This window comes from Vombatus ursinus, unplaced genomic scaffold (assembly GCF_900497805.2).
Source record: "Vombatus ursinus unplaced genomic scaffold, bare-nosed wombat genome assembly UNPS02014812.1, whole genome shotgun sequence".
Classification (NCBI taxonomy): domain Eukaryota; kingdom Metazoa; phylum Chordata; class Mammalia; order Diprotodontia; family Vombatidae; genus Vombatus; species Vombatus ursinus.
Window position 1 is genome coordinate 61,631,684 of NW_020954590.1, and position 20,185 is coordinate 61,651,868.

The 20,185-nt window shown below is 34.2% G+C and overlaps 1 protein-coding gene across 2 annotated transcripts in view; it reads right to left on the bottom strand.

Moving 5' to 3' along the window:
• Positions 1-1,810: 1,810 nt before the first annotated feature.
• The window catches only part of LOC114054107 (desmocollin-1-like), a 48,555-nt gene continuing 30,180 nt past the window's right edge, over positions 1,811-20,185 (bottom strand). The window contains exons 11-17 of one of the 2 annotated variants that reach the window (XM_027877222.1): positions 19,948-20,090; positions 13,268-13,480; positions 12,579-12,821; positions 9,519-9,640; positions 5,535-5,792; positions 4,645-4,690; positions 4,469-4,560 (exon numbers count right to left, since the gene is read on the bottom strand). In XM_027877222.1, coding sequence (XP_027733023.1) covers positions 4,655-4,690; positions 5,535-5,792; positions 9,519-9,640; positions 12,579-12,821; positions 13,268-13,480; positions 19,948-20,090 — 1,015 coding nt within the window. In that variant the 3' untranslated portion in view covers positions 4,469-4,560; positions 4,645-4,654. Of the gene's footprint in view, positions 4,561-4,644; positions 4,691-5,534; positions 5,793-9,518; positions 9,641-12,578; positions 12,822-13,267; positions 13,481-19,947; positions 20,091-20,185 lie in introns of both variants that reach the window. The other variant, XM_027877221.1, reaches the window with a different exon arrangement.

The window sequence follows — 20,185 nt, forward strand, 5'->3', positions numbered from 1 at the left end:
TGGACTTTAAATATATGGACTAGGCCATTTTCTTTCTTTTTTCCCCAAATTTAACAAACTATAACATTGGATTTTGCTTCCCTTTTAGTAGTTACTAAAAGTGTATTATCTATAGTAATAATCTAAAACTTTTCTAACCACCATAAATATATTTTCTTGAAGAATTAAAAAAAATTTAAGTTATACAAAGATACCTACACTTAGTGAACCGAAGGGATTAAAAACTTTGAAGGGTTAATGAGGAACTTGGTATTCAGTGAAACTCATTTATGATAATTACACTTAATTTTCATTCACTTCGATACTCCCACACAATTCTTCCCCATGAGTAAGAGATACTATGGGATATGAAGTAGGGTGAGGATGTCTCTTGCTGCAAATGTTTGTTCCCTTCCCATAGCCCTGAAACTGCTCTGTGTACAGATATCCCTTTGAACTCAGTGGAAGTTGTATTTAAGGAAAAAATCACATGTAATTAGTAACAATGAGTCTACATGCTTTAAATAGTATCATAAACTTTAAGATACCTTAACAAAATTAATTTGCACCAATACCTTTTTAGTGAAATTTTAGAAAATTCATTAATCATGAGACTGATTCTGTATTACCTCAAATTTTGACTAACTGTTCCAGAAAGACTTTATATTGTCAATGTTCATTTTTTAACCACACACATACATGCATATATACATACACACACACACACAGACACACACATGACAATACCAATAATTGCTCTGGAAACTGTGATTGTAGAGACCCAGAAATAACAATTTTTTAGGTCCATGGGTACCATGTAAGTCCTAATTTCCTGAATCAGTGCTCTTCAAAATGGATCCTACTGACCAGTAGTAGTCCATGCGGATCCTCCTAATGATTTGTGAGCTTGTCTCTTGAGAAAACCTGTAGCCTAGTTCAGGCATTGTGATTAACTTGCTAAGGAACCTTAAGTAGGTCATTTCACTTTTTAGAGCCTCAATTTTCTCATCGGTCAAAGAGGAGGGGTGTACTGAATGATTTCCAACCCTTCAGGTTCTTGGAGTTTAAGTAGATTTATGTTCTTGGATTTTGAATGTGTACCAGTAATTTAATTATGATATCCTCACTTTCACTTTTGTCTTTATCAAGAGTGCCTAGCATAATTCCTGCCACAAAGTAGGTACTTAATAAATGCTTATTGATTAATATTTCTCATTTTTCAAAATTACTTACCCACTCCCACTTTCATACTTGGCTGCTTCATTGCTAATGTCATTTTTCAAAGTGGTAATAAGACAGGTGAGACAGGTTGAGATAGGATCAAGGGTTGTTGTACTAAAGCACAGCCTAAACAAGTTTGTGCATTCTGTAACACAGTTTTGCCAATGGATAAGTAATTATTTATGTTTATAAATTATTCCATAATATTGATTTTATTATTTTGACATTTGGTGTTCCTCCCCTGGCATAGCCTATTATTTTAAGGTAGACTAGAATAGTTTTCTGAAAGGCTGTGAATATACCCCTGAAAGTATACAACTTCCTTGTAGGAAGAAAATTCTTCCCTAAGGAAAAAAAGAAACACAAATAACATTAAAATTAAAACAAATTAGTAGTATGTAACCTCCCAATTTAAAAGAATCATTGACTATGTTTTGCCTTTTGAACAATATGCAACCACTGTCATTGATGTTATAATGGGGCTTGTATCTGTGAAAAGCTGTAAGTAATCTGAAATTGTAATTCTTATTGATTAAGAGAATTGATGCCTACATATACCAAAACCACATCATGTTAATATATGTATAGGAAATAAAAGCTACAAAGAAAAGCAGAAAAAAAAGTAAATTTATTGCAAAATACAGTTCTTTCTCACCCTACCACTGGCTATTTGTTCCATTAGAGATCTGTTTTTAAGGATTGAAACACTAAAAGTACAGAAAATAATTGTATTAACAATTGTAATAACAAGTATTAGCTTATGAATTTGTAGGACATTTTAAATTCTGCAACTTCTGTCATACACACATTATCATTTCAGTCATGGCATTGTCTTCAGAATCACATTAGTTTTAACACAGAATATAAATTGGTATTTCTGAGAGGTAAAAACTAATGATATCCAAGTGTTTTTTAAAACAGCGAAAATCATCTTAGAACTCCTTTGTCTCCCAGACTTCTGCAAAATTTTCCCCCTGAATTTTAACAATGGCTTCTCTTAGTTGAAGCAGAAATACATCTTCGAAACATAAAATTTTATGTTCACATACATGAAAGTAAATAAGCCGTAGTGGATAATGTGCTTGATTTGAAGTCAGGAAGACCTGAGTTCAACTCTGATTTCTGTCATTTATTGTCAGCAGAAGATATGTAACCTCTATGACCCTCCATGACAATGAGTTAAAGCTGAGCTGTGATCTGCCTTGGTGGAGGGAGCTCCCACCCCACCAAAATCATTGGTCTTTTATGCAATGATGTTTGGACACACACTTCCACTCTTGTTTCTTCCCTAAAACAGCTTTGAGAACAGTGTAGTATAGAAAATAAAGCTAGGAATAAATTAATGGTGCAGCAGTTACCTTTTTCTCTATATTCAGAAAACTTTCTCCACAAAACTGCATGCAAATAGCTTTTCATGTTGTTAATTAATCCTTATCACATTCCTACCAGTACTACCATCTTTCTTGGGAGTTACAGTGCAAATTAGGTACAGAAGTGCATTGGAAATGTCTTCAGTGTAACAAGTCAGTTTTAGTTGTGTCATTTATCATATCTCTTTTGCTCCAACACTTTTATTTTAAGGAACACACAGACTGGAAATTGCCACTGAGGAGAAAATGAGACAACAGAAACAAAAAGCCCAACCAGGCACCCTATTCACTAGCTAACCAATTAATTGACAAAGAGAAATCTTTTTTTCTAGACAGAAAACTATCTCCATGACATTTGCAATTTTTATCCATAGATATTTCAAGTCTAATAATACAATCTCTTAACAAATATTTGTTAAAAAATATCTCTGCTCTTTTCTGGACTGATGTATAATTGAGAAGTTTAAAACTAAAAAAAATCACTTGAATTATTTTATGTATATACATCAGTTTTATTTTTTTTCATTTCCTGAAAAAAACTTCAAAACTGGTTTTATTTTCATTTCTCTGACTGTAGTGAGGAAAATTCAATAATCCCAATGTTCTTTTCTTATCTTGTTTTGCATTTACACAATGCCTTGTAAACAGAGATATAATAAATTACCCATGCCATATTCTAATGACAAAAATTCAGAGTTTTGAACATATATATGAAGGAGAATTACACTTATTTCAGGCAAGCTCAGCTCTGTGGGATAAGATGCTTGAAGCGGACCTTTGATTGTAAAGCCAAAGAATCCACAAAGGAATATTGGCAATTACTAGGTAAGGGATAGGACCTGTGATTTCATTGGTATAAAGAACTCTCTGGAGAGGAAACTCCCTCCACTGTGCATCTATGTGTACCTTCTCTACAATATATAGTCTTTAGAGAGCTGCCTAGGGCACTGAGAAGGTAAGGATCTACCAGCCAGTATGTAACAGGGTGAAACTTGAATCCAGACCTTCCTGTTCCCAGGACAGCTCCAATATTTCTCTCTTCTTTCTTGGATATTAAAATTCTTACATTTCTATTAATTAAATGAGAGTGAAAGGACTCACTCATAATCAAACAAGCTTAAAATCTTATATTTCATTACCCTTGACAATCTATTCATTCCCCAGGTATCTCTATTCATAGAAAAGATACATAACGTACAAGATTGCATAAAATATTCCAAGTGGATCTCACTTGCTTGTTCTATATTAAAGCATAGGAAAGGAAGACAATGTGTTGTGTTAAGTGAAAAAATGGAATAATTGAAAACCTTTTAAAATGAAAACTGAGTCAAACCTTGATGGAATTTACCTTTTGTAATGAGGGAGAAAGATGAGGGAGAGACAGAGACAGAGAGATTTCTATATAGATATAGATAGATAGATATGAAGAGAGAGAGAGAGAGAGAGAGAGAATTCTGACAAAAAAATTGCAATTTACAATCCCTGTGAAAAACTCATAAAGAGTTATTTATAATTGTCAACTAGTATCATACGATGCAGAGTTGGAAAGGATCAACTCCAAATACTCGTTTTGCAAATGAGGAAACTGAGGCCCAGAGACGTTATTGCTTAGTAATACTACTATTAGCTCACACTTACTTGTTGCATTAGTATTTACAAAGCACTTTACAGACATTTGATTTCACTGACCTCCTAAAGATAGAATGGGCTAGTAAGTAACAATCAGGCTTTGAATCCAGTCATTTGACTCCAAATTGTGTTCTCTTTTCACAACACCCCACTGCCTCACACTTTATTTCTTTATGCATGTCTTTGCTAATGTTCTAAATTTGGGTTCCAGATGATCTAAAAACTCAAGTCCCTCTTCATCCTGCCGATCACTGCAACAGCCTACAGAGCCAGCTAGAGATCCTTTTCCTTCATAGTCATATGGAAGGACATAGTCTTTAGAATACTTATGCTCTTCATCCTGTCCACAGTGATACACCTTCTGTAGATGAAGAAAACACATTTTATTATTATTTCTTAAAAAACACCTAAACATATTCACATAAAAATAATTTCTTTGATTTACCTTTTATTGTTTAATTTTTAATCAGAGTGTGTCCTCTAATGGATTCCTACATATAAAAAATGCACATGATTGGTCTAAATTATATTCATACTTAAAATAAATATTTAGCAAATAAATGTTTCTAATGATTTACAAAGGTATAAATTGAATTATACATCTATTAGAAAGCTAGCTTGCATTTTTCCAATTGAACCCACAAATATTTGAGGTTTTTATTTGTCTGCTAACTAAGTGCTTCACATATTCAGGGCAAATTTTGTGGTCTGTGATGTTTACATAGAGCTACAGAACTATAATATTTGAATGCTTTAAACTGGATAATGTTTACAATCAGTGACAAATCTATACATTAGTCAAAACAAAGTGAAGAATCAAAATAATCTTGTCATTAACCATCTGGCTGATAGTATTATCTGATGCCAAATGTTGTTCTGAGTTCCCCATCTATCCCTGAATGCAGTTGATAGCCACCTATATTATAGTTGTAAGCTATGTGCTTATTCTAAATACAACAAACATATTTACAATTATGATATGCTCATCACTATATAAACCTTATTTAATTTCATGTTATCAATAGTATTAAAGCAAGAAAGATGTCAATTGTTTATTCCTCACTAAAACATATGACTGCACATAGTTACACTGGTTACCTTTGTCTAATACCAATTTAAAAGGTAATGCCAAGAGAATTTGTTGAAGATAAGTCAAGGAAACCATAAGTTATGAGCTGTAAAATCAGATGAAACTGTGGCAAAATGCTATTGAAAGTAACAGGATGACCAGCAGCATCAAATTCACTGAAGTTTGTCATATGGATGATCACACTATGGCATAAAACACACACACATACACACACAAAATGTGAACTTGGAATGATAGGAGCTTACTTCACCAAGGCGAGGTTGTGTAAAACTATGCCAATCAGTATATGCATATCTTCCAGTATCCACCAGTCCCTGTCCTGATCCTTTATATGATTCCAATGTCTGATGTCCTCCACTTTTGGTTGATTCCAAGGTGTAACCTTTGACCATTTCAAAACTTTGTTGTCCACCAGTTTTGGTTCCCTGTCCACCAAGTGTCCCAGAGCAGATAACTGGCTCACAAATGTTTGTAGTCTGTGTGGGGAGTCTAATATTTGCTTCCTAAAGATAAATTTTAAAAGAATATAAAATGAGTTAATTGTTTTTATTCCTTTCACATATTTTCATTTGATATTTCATATCCAACAATGTAAAACCATGAGATTCAGAAGTTACTGTCTTAGGTTTTTGTTTAAAATCCTAATGTGAAATGAAAACAGTTAAGAGAGGTCTCTCTAAAATGTCAAATGTGATGAATATCTGTGAACAAAAAAGGCCTGAATTGCACAGTAAAAAAACAACTTGGCATTTTATTACTATTTCCATAGATTTAAAGGATTTCACATGGCTATAAAAGGCAAAGATGTTTACTGAAAGTTAAATTATTATTCCTAAAAAAAAATGCTGGATCACATGACCAGCAAGAAGGTAGAATGGAAGTTTTACATAATGTTTTCAATGTAAAATCTCAAAATAAAGTAATTAGGTGGCACACAATATAGTAATCACAGCCCATTCCATAAGACAAAAAGACAGAAAACTCTACTCCCACACAAGGTTAAAAAAAAAAAAAAGAAAAGAAAATTAATTAATTAACACCAGCAAATTTTAACATAAAAGCTTTCACTCAGTGCTACACTCTCTCAAAGAAATCCACTAACATACTACAATGAACACAAGACACCTCTTAGGTTAGTTACTGGGGACCTGGATGTAAGAATCTCCCATGACTATGTTATGTATGCCTAAAATATTTCCCCCATCCTTGCCCCATCCCACAAGAAGCAATAGACATTGATTCTGCCCAGCCATGTAAGGCAAAGGAAGACCGGGGAATGAAGGAATAACATGTATTGACAGTACTCAGTGCTATAGGCTAGAGACGAGTAGTATTAACCTTAATGAAAAAAGGACTGGAAAACCACATGAGGCCAGTCCTCTCTTCCATGAGGTTGCTCATGGCAGGGACCCCAGCAGATAACCCCATATTCCCCAATGTAAAGAAACTAGTTGTTTTTTTTTTTTTCAGGAGCCCAGCCTGTACAACAGTGGAAGGAGAGGATCAAAGAGTAAGTGAAAGGAAAATATAAGAAAAAGACTTAAACAACATAATTTTTAAGAGACCATGCCTCAATAAAAGTCAAGTACACATGCAGATTAATAAAAAAAAGGACCACAAATATAAAAGCAAGAACAAGTAAAACCTCAAAAAAGAACCAAAATACTTTAAACAAATACTATAACATGAAAGAAGGCAAACTGTTGTTGCTCAATAAAAATAGAATCCTATGGACTCAGAATTACATCAGTTCAGAGATGGAAAGGATCTCAGTAGCTATTTATTCTAGTCACTCAGCCTCTACTTTAAGGTCTTTGTGAGGTACAAACAACCATTTCCTTCCTTCCACTGGACTTTTGTATAGTTCTAATTATTAAGAAGCCTAACTTCAAGCCTAACTTCTTTTTTATTTTATTTTTTTTTTGTGATTTCTATTCATTTCTCCAGGTTCTGCCCTCTGGGTTGGCGAAACAAAGCAAATCTAGTCCCTCTCTTACATAACAGCCTGAAAGTAATTGAAGAAAACTATCACTTTTACTTTAACCTTCTCTTCTCTGGCTAAACAAGCCTAAGTACTTTAGGTGATTACTTAAGCTTCCATTCTAAATGACTTTCTGGGGCAGCTGAAGGTGGTGCAGTGAATAGAGCCCTGGCCTTGGAGTCAGGAGGACCTGCGTTCATAATCCGGCCTCAGACACTTGACACTTAATAGCTGTGTGACCCTGGGCAAATCATTTAACCCCATTGCCCAACCCCCCCCCCCCCAAAACACGAATAACTTGCTAATTATAGCTCTGGGCAATCCACATTTTGCTGCTCTTTCTCTCCATTTCCTGCCCTAGCAAGCTTTGTTGCAGATTAAGAAATCAAAATGACTGAAACAACTACAAATTTATACTGCCTTACATTAAGGGAGACTTCATTGCTGCTCAGCAACTCCTATTCTACTTACTGATTTCTTATCTCAATTCTCCGCAGTGACTGTTCCAAAATTGTTCTTCTATCTTCAAATCCTCAATTTCACTACATCCTTTCCCAGAGTAATAGCCTATAGCCTAGGCTTCTACTTTACTGAAAATATAGTAACCATCTGACCTCTAAGTAGCCTTCTAGTCCTAATAAATGATCCTTGGAAGAAAATTAATCTGGCAGGTACATGTAGGGTGTATTTCACTTTGGGAGAGTCTAGAAAATTGTTAGGAAGCTATTGCAATAGTCCAGCTGTTAGGTAAATTTCAGTGTGTTAATACCTCTAAATCTCACGTGGTTTATTCATCTGAATAGTTTTATAACTAGAGATGGTGGATAGAAGGCTGACCTTGTAATCTAAAAGAACTGAGTTCTAGTCCTGTCTCTGATACATCTTTGTTATCTACCATCCTGGTAGAAAGTCACTTACCTTCTCAGTGCCCTTGGCAACCCGCTAAAACTCAAAGTTACAGATTAATGTACTTTTCTTTTCTTCACAAGCATGACCTCTTCAATCATTCCTTTCCTTCTCCAATCTTAAATCTCTCTTTATCCTTTGGCTCTTTCCATGCTGTCTATAAGCATGGCCAGACCCTGGGGAGGGGGGGACCATTTCATTTGACTCTACAATTCCCTTAAGCTATCATCCTATTCTCTATCACAGTCAAACTATTTAAAAAATTATCAACAGTCATTGCCACGACTTCCCCACATCTCACACGCTTTTCATCTTTTCACAACCTGGAGTCTGATCTTATTATTTGATTAAAACTTCTCTTTCCAAGTGTATCAATAATATCATTTTCTAAATTATTCGTCTTTTCTCACTACTCACTACTACTCTTGACCTTTCCATAGCATTTCACATCTTTGACCATCCCATTTCCTGGATACTTTCTCCTCATGGGTTTTTTGGTGATTCAGCTTGGATATTATATGTTGTCCATATAATTTTGTTGTCCATATTAATATGTTGTCCACATATAATATGTTGTCCAAAATAAAACATATAAACCCATACATATATATATATTTCAAGCTAAATGAAAATTTGATTATATGTTCTTTTAGATTATTCAAATAACTTCTCCTTTGCATAATAATTATTAAGCAAGGGTTGGCATATATATGTACCTGTGTATGCATGTATATAAATCATATGTAAAATTATAAATCATATATTACACATATACGTACACACATGTACACATATGAATATATATACAACTTTATATAGATAGATATACAGAGGTTATATATGTAATAATACATGTTTATATCATGTCTTAAATTTTACAAAGCATTTTATATTTAGAATCCCGTTTGAGCCTTGCAATAACCCTGTAAGGTAGATACTACATATTATTTTTGTTTTACAAATGAAATGAGAAACCCTCTTTGAAACACAAAGCAATTAAGTGACTAGCCCATATCTGCACGAGTCAGGATTAGGACCTAAGTCTTTCATGATTTCATGTCCAGAACTCTTTTCATTAATCTACACTGTCATTCAGTTAAAGCCACACTCTTTCACTAACCATTTACTTCAATTACAGCTATGTGGAAGTGGGGCAGAGGGAAGCCCAATAATTTTCTCTTAATGCCCTATGTTTTTGAAGAATTGAACCAAGCACCATGTTTGCTTAATCTATAAAATAATAAAAAAAATGTAAACAATTAAAGGAGATCATTCAATGCCACCTTGAAATTTATCATACAATCAAAAACAACCCCCCTAAAAAAAGATATAAAATGTTTACCATCACTTCTTCTCCTGGGGCTTCTGTGTTTGATACAATTAAATTCTGTTGAGCTATATCTTCTGGGAAACATTTTTGTACTGTCTTCTTAGTGGTAACACAGAAACATGTAAACAGGACACCTAAAACAAAGTACTTTAGTTAAACCTCCTATTTGTCTAAATTTTTATTGGATGGCCTTTTTCTGGGGATACCCTCAAGATTCTTATCTTATTGGTAGAACTGTGAATTCTTCTCAAGAACTTTGCTACTTCTTAGAACTTAAAAAATACCACCACCTATTGATGTAGACACATTGGGAAAGACAGTCATGAACTTTATAAAAAGATATTAATAAATTAATTCATGTATTTTAATTTCTATATGTAGGTAAAAATAACTCTGTCACATAACCAAAATATCATTAGAAAGCTAAATAAAAATATAGAATTAGATCATGGATTCATTAATATTGTTCATTGGCAATGCATCCAACTAGATCCTTGACATGATACATGACAAAAGTGACTAATAAGCACTGGGGTCAAGAAACAAGAGAAATGTTGGCTTCTATGCCCAAGTTCTGTTTTATGGACAGCTTAAAGGCCATAATTTTATGCCACGAAGTTAAAAGAACAATAGTAAGACATTCAGTACATAGCTTCCACTGTGGGAGATTTATGGGAAAACAAAGGAGGAAAAATCACACAGAAAAAGGAATAGAGGAGTTGTGATTGGTATTGTTAGAAGTACCCACACTAATTATATCACAGATCTTTCAAAGAATGAGACTGTTTCCAGCTCTTGAGTTATTTTCAAAAATTGATACCATCTCTTCTTTGCAATTCTCTTTTGAGAGGAAGACCAAGACCCACCAAAGGTCACATAAGTGATAGTAAGAAGAGATGACATCGGATTCCACGTCCTTTAACCTCAAATCCACCCCACCTTCATTATCACATGTGCCCCTTTGGGAGCATTTGGGGTAGAAGGACTATCTCCACCATTTCCTTCATCATCCTGGTCTCCTCATCTCTTACTTCCTATTGTACCCTTAACTCCTTCCCATCTCTCCAAGTTCTTAGCCAGCTGCAAGTATTTAGAAATAAAATTAATCAAAAAAAATTACATGCTCCAAAAGCCTTGGAGAGATGATTTCACTTTTTTGGTCTAAGAACTATATAGAGAAATGTATACAATTCTAGGCTTTGAAGGTATTCATTACATCAAATCAATTTTGAGATTAAGCTGTCTGTAGTTTAAATAATAATAGCTGACTTTATATTGTGCTTTAAAATTTGTAAAGTGTTTTTGATATTGTATACCAACTCTACCTTATGAGAACCCTATGAAGTTGGTACTACAAGTTATCCCCATTTTATAAATGAGAAAATTGGGGCCTAGAGAAATCAATTAAGTGACTTGCCAGGATTACACAGCTAGTTAGTGTTGGAGGATGCCTTTAAACTCAAGTCTTCCTAGTTCCAAGTCCAGGATCCTCTCCACTACTCCATGCTACTGCCTCCAAAACAAATCATAAGTTCATAACATAATGATTAAGAAACAGAACAATTTTTAAAAAGCAAATATAGACATGATCTGAACATCCAACTACACGATAAAACTCCTTGGAGGAACTACTTTCTATTTCTTTTCTACTTTCCCACCTCCCTGTCTACCATCCATCAATTATACTCCACTACACACAAGAAATGAAATGGCATGATGGAGAATGAGGCTCACTGAAGGACAATTTGAAGCCCTGTCCTGTAGCCACGTAGCATCCTCTCAAGATGAAGAAGCTAACACTTATAATTTCATTATTTTATTGCTTAAATCTTGAAATGATTTCCAGAACAGTAGCTTTACTTCAAGGTGTCTGACTTCTACCCATTTGGAGTGACACTATTTAAAGCAGAAGTTTCTATATTTTCAAATTGGCCACATGATAAGATATCTATATTTTTCAAGGTGCATAAATTTAATTTATTTCATTAAGCTTTATTTACAATTGCTAATAACCTGAGTGAGCCACCAAGGTACCCAGAGGCAGTAAGTTACATGACAATAGTGGGCAACCGGAAGTTATTGTCTATTAGTTTATGTGTGTTCCCTAATTAGGCTAAAGGCATGTTAAGAGCCTCAGGTAGGCTCTAGAGTCAAGCAAGATGCATTTGGCTAATGGGGTAGCTCTAGGGACAGGCAAATTGGAGTGGCTGATGGAGTACCTGTTAGATGTTGGAAGTTTAAATATTTAAATAGGAAAGATTCAAGGCAGAGTCAGCATGGAGCAAAGGAAAGCGAACTGGATTTGGAGTCAGAAGACCTGGGTTCAAGTCTATTACCTATTTCCTGTGTAACTCTAAGCAAGTGACAATCCCTCTGGGCCTCAATTTCCTGATATATAAAGGGAGGATTAGACTAGATCACCTCTAAGATCTCTTCTAGATTTAAATCTACGATCTTATGATCCCATAGCAGAGTAATGAGCCACAGCATAGACTCTTGCATTTAATTTTATTTTAAGAAAATTACTAGTTCATATCTGAATAGCCATAATTCTAAAGAGGAATACAGCTCCTGCTATGGATAGTTGAACATAGGTTCAAGTAGCATACTCAGGAATGTATCACACTGTTTTTTTTTCCCTTAAGGAGCACAATGAGCAATCCTAAGGCCATGGTCAGGAGGTGGTCTTTGTGACTTACAGGAACATTTCAGGGAATTACAAAATGAGGTGCACTTCTTTTTTGGTAGTGTGGGATACAGATAATCCTCAAACAAGACTGTCAGAGCTGTCTGGTATCTCAGACTAAGAAAAGAATAATGGTAGCTTTAAATTAAGTCATTCTCCAACCACCTCCCTCGAGTAGGTATTGCCCAACCCCAATTTTCCTCATCAAACTCATCAATAAAATGAGAGAATTGGACAGCATGAAATCTAAGTCCTTATCTAGGCCTGTAATTCTATTTCTATATAAGTTCATACACTGGATGCTATTATGAAAAGGTATTGATGATCACAAAAAAACCCACATTTAATTTAATTTGAGGAAAGACAAGACTAATAATTATACTTACATAGTAGCAGTGCAGAACCCAGCACCATTGCAAGGATAGCCCATTTTCCAAGATGTATATTTGAAGGTGATACCTCTCTCAACCGACCAGGTATCATCTTACAATCACTCGGTAAAGTACAATCACACAATTTGACTTTTAAATGAGATACTTGACCAAGGCCATGTCGATCTTCTACTCTAAGGAACACTGAATAAAAATCACTCTTGAGACCTTCCTTTGGATGAATTAAGGCAGATGTATCTGGGAGAAGAGAAGCATTAATCTAATATTAACAAGACCTTTCAATGCAAGTTCCTAACCAAGTTATGTATTTTGATAGAAGTTCTTAGGTAAAAAGAAAAGTCAGGTGGGTATTTTTATTTGGTACTATTTTGAGGATAAAAGAAATAACATTCTTCCTTAACTTTTAGAGAACAGCTCAATCTCTATCTGGTGTTGGTGTTTAAACATTAGCAAAACAAACTACATATTCCTATATGAACATGAACATTTTTTGTTCTTAAAAGGTTTATTCATTAAAGGATTTGCAGAGTAGGAAAGTATAGACAGTGCTTTGTAAATAACACCTGTTTATCCTTTCATAATATCTGAGATTGTTACAAACTAATGCTAACAACTTTCATTACAATAAAAAAGATAAAGATTTTAGTGAATTACAAGTAGAAATATTTCACATCTTAACATACCAGACTTTTTTTGTATTGTCCAAAGTTTACTAGACTGATTATCCAATGTAAATTTAAAAGGCGGACCATTCGTTGGTCCATCATGATCCACAGCTTCTATCATGCCAACTTCATCCCCATGACGGCAAATTGTCACATTTTTCTTAATTATTGGTGAATTATCATTTTCATCTTCCAGACGTACTACCAAAGTCCCAGTGCATGATCTGCCAACTAAAACAGAAGCATAATAACTTTTGGATTAAAACTGATCGGTTTCAGTTCATTATTATTATATTAAATTAACAGATCTACAATTGGAATAGTGAGGTGGCACAGTGGGGAAAAAAAAAAAAACGCCAGGCCTAGAGTCAGGAAGACCTATGTTCAACTTTATCCTCAGACATTTATTAGCTATTTGCCTCAATTTCCTCAACTGTAAAATGGGGATAATATTCCTAGAGTTGTTGTAAGGCTCCAATGAGATAATATTCGTAAGTTGCCTGGCTCAGTTCCAGGTAGGTTCTATAGCAGGTACTATAAAAGTAATAATAATTATTATTGTTGTTATTATTATTAACCTCTGACACTCATTAGCACCATGACCTTTCACAAAAATCACCTAATCTCTTTGGGACTTAATTTGGGGAGAAGATGGCTCAACTGACTCAACAGGGAACAGACCAACTGATCTTAAAGGTCTTTGTTGGTGCTAAGAGCAAAAAACTTACTCATAAAGTCCCTAAAATTAATGACAGCTCAAAGTGAATTCAAAATTACTTTTTAATTGTTTTCCTCATTTCATTAAATATGCAACATTTACTCCATTTAAGTATATTTTATTGTTACTATGACTGAATGTTAAATTTACAACAAATTTAAAATGAGGAGATGGGACGTAATCATCTTAAGTTCCTTTACTGCTCCAAATCTAATATCTAGGAACATATTCTTTGTTTATATTTCAAATATATATTAAGATAACAGAGTTGAACTGGATCAATGACCATTGATAAAATTACTTACATATAACAATGGAGAATGAACCTTTTCATATTCATTCGTGATCAAAATATAAATTAACAAACTAACCCTTAGTTTTGGGAATTGAACAAAAATAGGTACAATTGATTAACTTACTGTTCTTCCTTGCTTGGAAAATAACCATCTATTCATCATATACATATGTAATAATACAGGTATTATTTTGAATATATTATAAAAGCCATTGCCTTAAATTCTTTATGACTATAATCCATGTTCGGGTTGATAGAATTTCAAAACCAAAATTGTACGAGAAAATATTTAGAGAATATTTCATATTTAACAAAACAACAAATCTTATTTTTTTCATGACTTTAATTAATGAAATAGTAGGAAACCACTATGCCTATTTAAAATATTTTTAGTTCAAATATATTTTAAAGTGTTTAGAAAAAAAGGGCCAGTACTCCTTTAAAAATAAGTCTGCGTCAATGTTTTGTAACAGGTTATGTAACTACTATATGTTACCTCACAAGATAACGAAAAGGTTTTGGAAAATCTTAAAGTAATATATAAGTATTGACAGAAGTTAATAAAAAAATAGACTATATGAAGATGTAACTAGACTGCAAAGGAAACATAACTAGATGATAGAGGAGGAAGCCTTCTGATTGGACTAGGAGAGCCATTCTAATGCTAAATATGTTTACTTTTAAACAATGTACAAATAGATTTACATTTATATAATTATTTGTTCTTATCCAACTCTAGATAGGGTTTGAATTAGATGACCTTTAAGTTACTTTCCAAATCTGAGATTTACTATATGTGTATGATCTCCAAATGTAACTATCCAACCCTAATTCCCCTCCTGAGCTCTAGTCCTGCAATAGCAATGGCCTGATGGACATCTCTACCTGGATGTTTTGTGGGAAAAGCAAACTCACTAAATACAAAAGAGACACCATGATCTTTCCCCCTAAACCTTGCCATTGGCAGTTAGGTGGTGCAGTGGATAGAGTGCTGGTCTTGGGGTCAGGAAGGCCTGCTGAGTTCAAATCTAATGCCAGATAATTACTAACTGTTTGACTCTGGGCAAGTCATTTAATGTCTCTGCCTTAATTTACTCAACTGTAAAATGGAGTATGTAATATATCCCAGAGTTGTGAGGATCAAATGAAGGATGTATAAAGTACTTAGTACAGTACATGGCACATAGTAGGCACCTTTTAAATTCCTCCTTCCTTTCTTTCTGGCTGGGTCCTGAACTTGGCAAAATATCCCCCTCACCTGTGCCTTTGCAAAGGGAGCTCCTTCTGCTTATATTACACCACTCTCTCACCTCTCCCTATTAGAATCTTTACTTCCTTTGAGGTTCAACCCAAAGGCCACCTCATAATTCCCCTAATTGTTAGTGTACTCTCCGCTAAAGTTGTCTTGCATTTACTTCTGCTCCTCAGGCTCCTCAGGGGTCCATTTTTTGTTTGATTTTGTTTTGACTTGTTGTGTATCACACAGTACTGCTCTTAGACAAAGACAAGTATCTAAGGATACCTTCACCCTCTGGATAATGCCATACATCTTAGACACAATAAATTGTGAGATTAGCCATCAAGTGTAAACCATTTTTTTCTGGAATGCTTGGCACACAATGTTACAAATAGCTAGAAGGATGAGTGGGAGGATTCACTCTTTAGCCATCAGTGGTTAGACAAGCTGTCCAGAATTTTGACACTGGGTGATTATTATAGTCCATTCAGATGTGATAACTTATTGGTGAGTGGTACAGCTGGCATGACTGATACTGATTCAGTGATTTTTGTGTAAGGGAGCATTTCCAGGAAAAGTACTATGAAGTTCATGCCAAATTCCTGTAAAATTTCTTTATAGCAACAACTTAAAAAAGCTTGGATTGGAATACTTATCCAAGTGACCACTAAAGGGTTAAGAGATTTCTTCTACATCCCATATTTTATGAAATCATTCTTCTTTTCAAGATCATGTCCCATTTATTATGAAAAGTTTCACACAGATGTCCTATACTTTTTTTTAGGTAATTGGGGTTCAGTGACTTGCCCAGGGTCACACAGCTAGTAAGTGTCTGAGGTCAGATTTGAACTCAGGTCCTCCTGACTCCAGGACTGGTGCTGTAGTCCTATATCTTAAATATGTATGTTTAGTGCACAAATGACAGTAGTGATAAGTGATTTTGATCTCATATTTGAACAATGGAAAGAGAGACATGTTAAAAAAATTACTTGACCAAAAAAAGCAATTGTGGCTATAGTCACCACTCATTATAATCCAACATTTGGCCATTATTTAAAATATAATTTTGTGTGTTGTGCCATGTTAACTTGAGATGAGGTGATACAAAATATGAATGTCATCAGTAAAATTCAAAACCCCAAACTTTTTTGAAAAAGTAATAAATAAATAGAGAAACCCTTAGATGCAATGATGATTTAAGAGGATATTTTCATGGAAATTCATATAGAAACCCTATCAAATACACTAATCATGAGTTGCATGGTAACATAACCTAAGTCTTTTAATATTGAGCTTTCTTATGAATTTTTGTGTCCTCCCTTTTTGGTATACTTTTCTATGTGTGAATATATATTAGTGAGATGATGAAAGTACCAAATATGAATACAAGTATGTGTGAATGTGCTTGAGATAAAAATTATGAAGTAGACTAAATATACTTAGTTGCAGAAAAATCAAAAGTAAAATATTGATGTTGAAAATTTGCATCTGTTATATCTATATATAGTCTAAGACTGTCTATAGTCTTTAAAACTATATTGGAATTCATTCAGTGAAATTACTCAAAGATGTAAGTGAGAATTTTGAATACTTCAGAAGAAATTATATTTTAAACTATATTGAAATTTAATTTTGTGGTTATTATACTCATATAGTATAATGATAAATCAGTGTATCTCATGGATTCATAAATTATGTCCTACTTTTTAAAGTCAAGTTCATTATATAAACAGGTACCCCAGAAAAGGGACTGAATGCCCAAGGGCAGCCCCTGCTTTTGTACATAGTAAGTGCTTAAAAATATTTGTCGAAATAAATAAGTTCAGGGATTTTTCCTCCCTGTCTTATTTAAAAGATTCAGGAGTCATAGAAGAATTATAGTTTGTCACAGTACACCTAGGATTATTTTAAGTCAATAAGAACTTCTATAAAGGCAATCATAACAAGCCTGTATCCACCCCTCAATGACACCTGTCCAGAAAAAAAATGTAGGCACACTTTAGAAGCTCCAGATCACAACAGTTTAAGTCTAAGATATATGGTATACAATGACAATGATCAAAATACATATAAAAAGTAGTGAAGTCCTATAAAATTATACTGTTATACTAGATCTGGGTGAGTTGATGTAGGCAACAAATGCTAAATATAACCAAGAGGAGCTGTTTTCTTCATTTGAGGGTCAAGAAGAAGATCAAAAAAGTGGTAAGATTCAGGTATATACCATGCTCATGTGCAATGCTCAAGGTGGAGGAAATGATGATAAAGGATATCATCAAAGGATGATAAAAGAGAAATAGGCTTATGTATCTGTTATTCAACTTCTGTTTTACAAGAAGAATAATTTTTAGTCTGAGTCTAATTTTTAGTCTGAATGGTAATACAGAAATGATTTTAACATAAAATACAAAATAAGGAGATAATGAAGTTGGATCACCACGTCCACCTGAGTACATCCCAGAGAACTAAGATAATTGACATATAGTAGTAGTAGTAGTAGTAGTAGTAGTAGTAGTAGCAGCAGCAACAGTAGCAGCAGCAGCAGCAGCAGCAGCAGTGGCTAACGCTTATGTACCACTTCAAAATAGACACGTTTCTTACCAAGCCACTTTCCATGATCTTTGAAAATAAAGGAGAATTGGAGAGGTGCTATAGGGCTGTAGAAAGGTGAGACTAAGATTTACAGAAAGGCAAAGAACATGAAGTCTTCAGACTATCTAGGCTTATAAGCATAACCTGATTCCTAGGGGGGAAAAGGTTCAAAATAAAAGGGAAAATGCTCATACTTGTTATTAAGGGGATAGTTTGTGAGACTTTAGAAAGTGCAGTAATGAAAAATCACAGCTTCTTAAAAAATTTTGATGCATATGGGTAAAGAGAATATTTTAGATATAATTTGCCTGGATTTCAGCAATGCATTTCTTTATTCTAACCTTTAGGACAAGATAGAAGGATGTAGACTAAATTAAGATAGTTCAGTTAAGTGAAGTTAGTTTGAATGACCAAAGAGTAGTGATTAATTAACAATCAAATGATATATTGGAGGGTAATCTTTGGTGGGAAGTCCCAGGAATCTCTCCTTGTTCCTGTGCTGCCCAACATTTGTATAAATAACTTGGATTAAGTCATTAATAGTGTATTTATAAATTTTGCATATTACACAAAGTTGTGAGTCAAAGATAACTTGTTGAATACTAGCATCCAAAAAGTATTTCTTTGAACAAAGAATGGGCCAAATGAAAAAGACTAATTTTAAAAGGGATAAATATAAACCCCTATATTTGGGTTCAAAAGATAATTTGCAAAATTCAGTGTGTATGTGTGTGTGTGTGGGAGAAAGAGAAAGAGAGAGAGAGAGAGAGAGAGAGAGAGAGAGAGAGAGAGAGAAACTGAGTCATAGTCATATAACTATTTGCATGAAAAAACCTGGGGATTTTAATAGACTATATGTACAATATGAGTCCACAGTATGACATGATAACTAAAAAAAAAGCTAAAACAATTTTAGGCTTCATTAAGCATGTCATACTGTCTAGGAGATATGATCATCTCTACTTTGATCAGACCACAGTTGGGATACTATGTTCAGTTTGAGCCAATAGTATTTTAGGAAGAACATTGATGATCTTCCAAAGGAAGGAGTGTAGAATGATAAAAGAACTAGAGACCTTGCTATACAATGACCAGTTGAAGAAATTGGAGGTAAATGGCTTAGAAAAGAGAAACCTTAAGAAGTATGTGATAATTACCTTCAAATAGAAGGTAGGGCAGCTAGGTAGAGCAGTGACTTGAGTTCAAATGTGGCCTCAGACACTTAACATTTGCTAATATGTGACTCTAGTCAAGTCACTTAACCCCGATTGCCTCACCAAAAAAAAAAATACTAGAAAGAAGGTCATGTTGAATAATAACAACTCACTAATTCTATAATGCTTTAAGATTTAGGAAATATTCTTCTTGCAACAAAGGGATGATATTGGTTGAACCAGAGTTATTATCCCAATTTTAAATATAAGGAAATTGAGACTCAAAGAGATAAACTGTCCTTCCAGAGGTGCAGAAGTACAAAGTGTCAGTACTAGTATTTGTAGAATAGTCTCCTTATTTCACATTCAGTGTATGTTCTTTCCATCTATAGCCCCGCATTATGAGTTAAATTGTTCTATTCAACTACAGAGGGTAGAATTTGGATAGTGATTACAAAGAGACACATTTAGACTCCCCTATAGGGAAAAGTCTTCCTGAAAATTAGACCTGCCCCCAAAGTGAAATCAGCTGCCATAGGAAATAGTGGGCTCCTCATCAGAGTTGGTCTTCAAGTGAAGGCTGGATATCTACTTCCAGGGATGTTATAGAAAGGATTTCTGTTCAGGAACAGGTTACAGTAGATAATTTCTTCTAACTCTGAAGTTCTGCAACATATTATATTTGTCATATATGGTACTCACCTTTATCTACTGCAAGCACTGTGACATTGTACTGGTCATTTTTTACAAATGGTGACTCTCTATCCAGGACTTTAGTGGTTACCAAGTTCCCTGTTTTTTCATTAATTTGAAACCAATTATCTTCATCTTTTAGCTTCTGATACCTAATTAGGAGATGTGAGAGGGAAAATGATATATTCTAAAATTCATCATTATAGGAAATGCACATCCCCTTTCCCACATTCCCAACTAAATATGG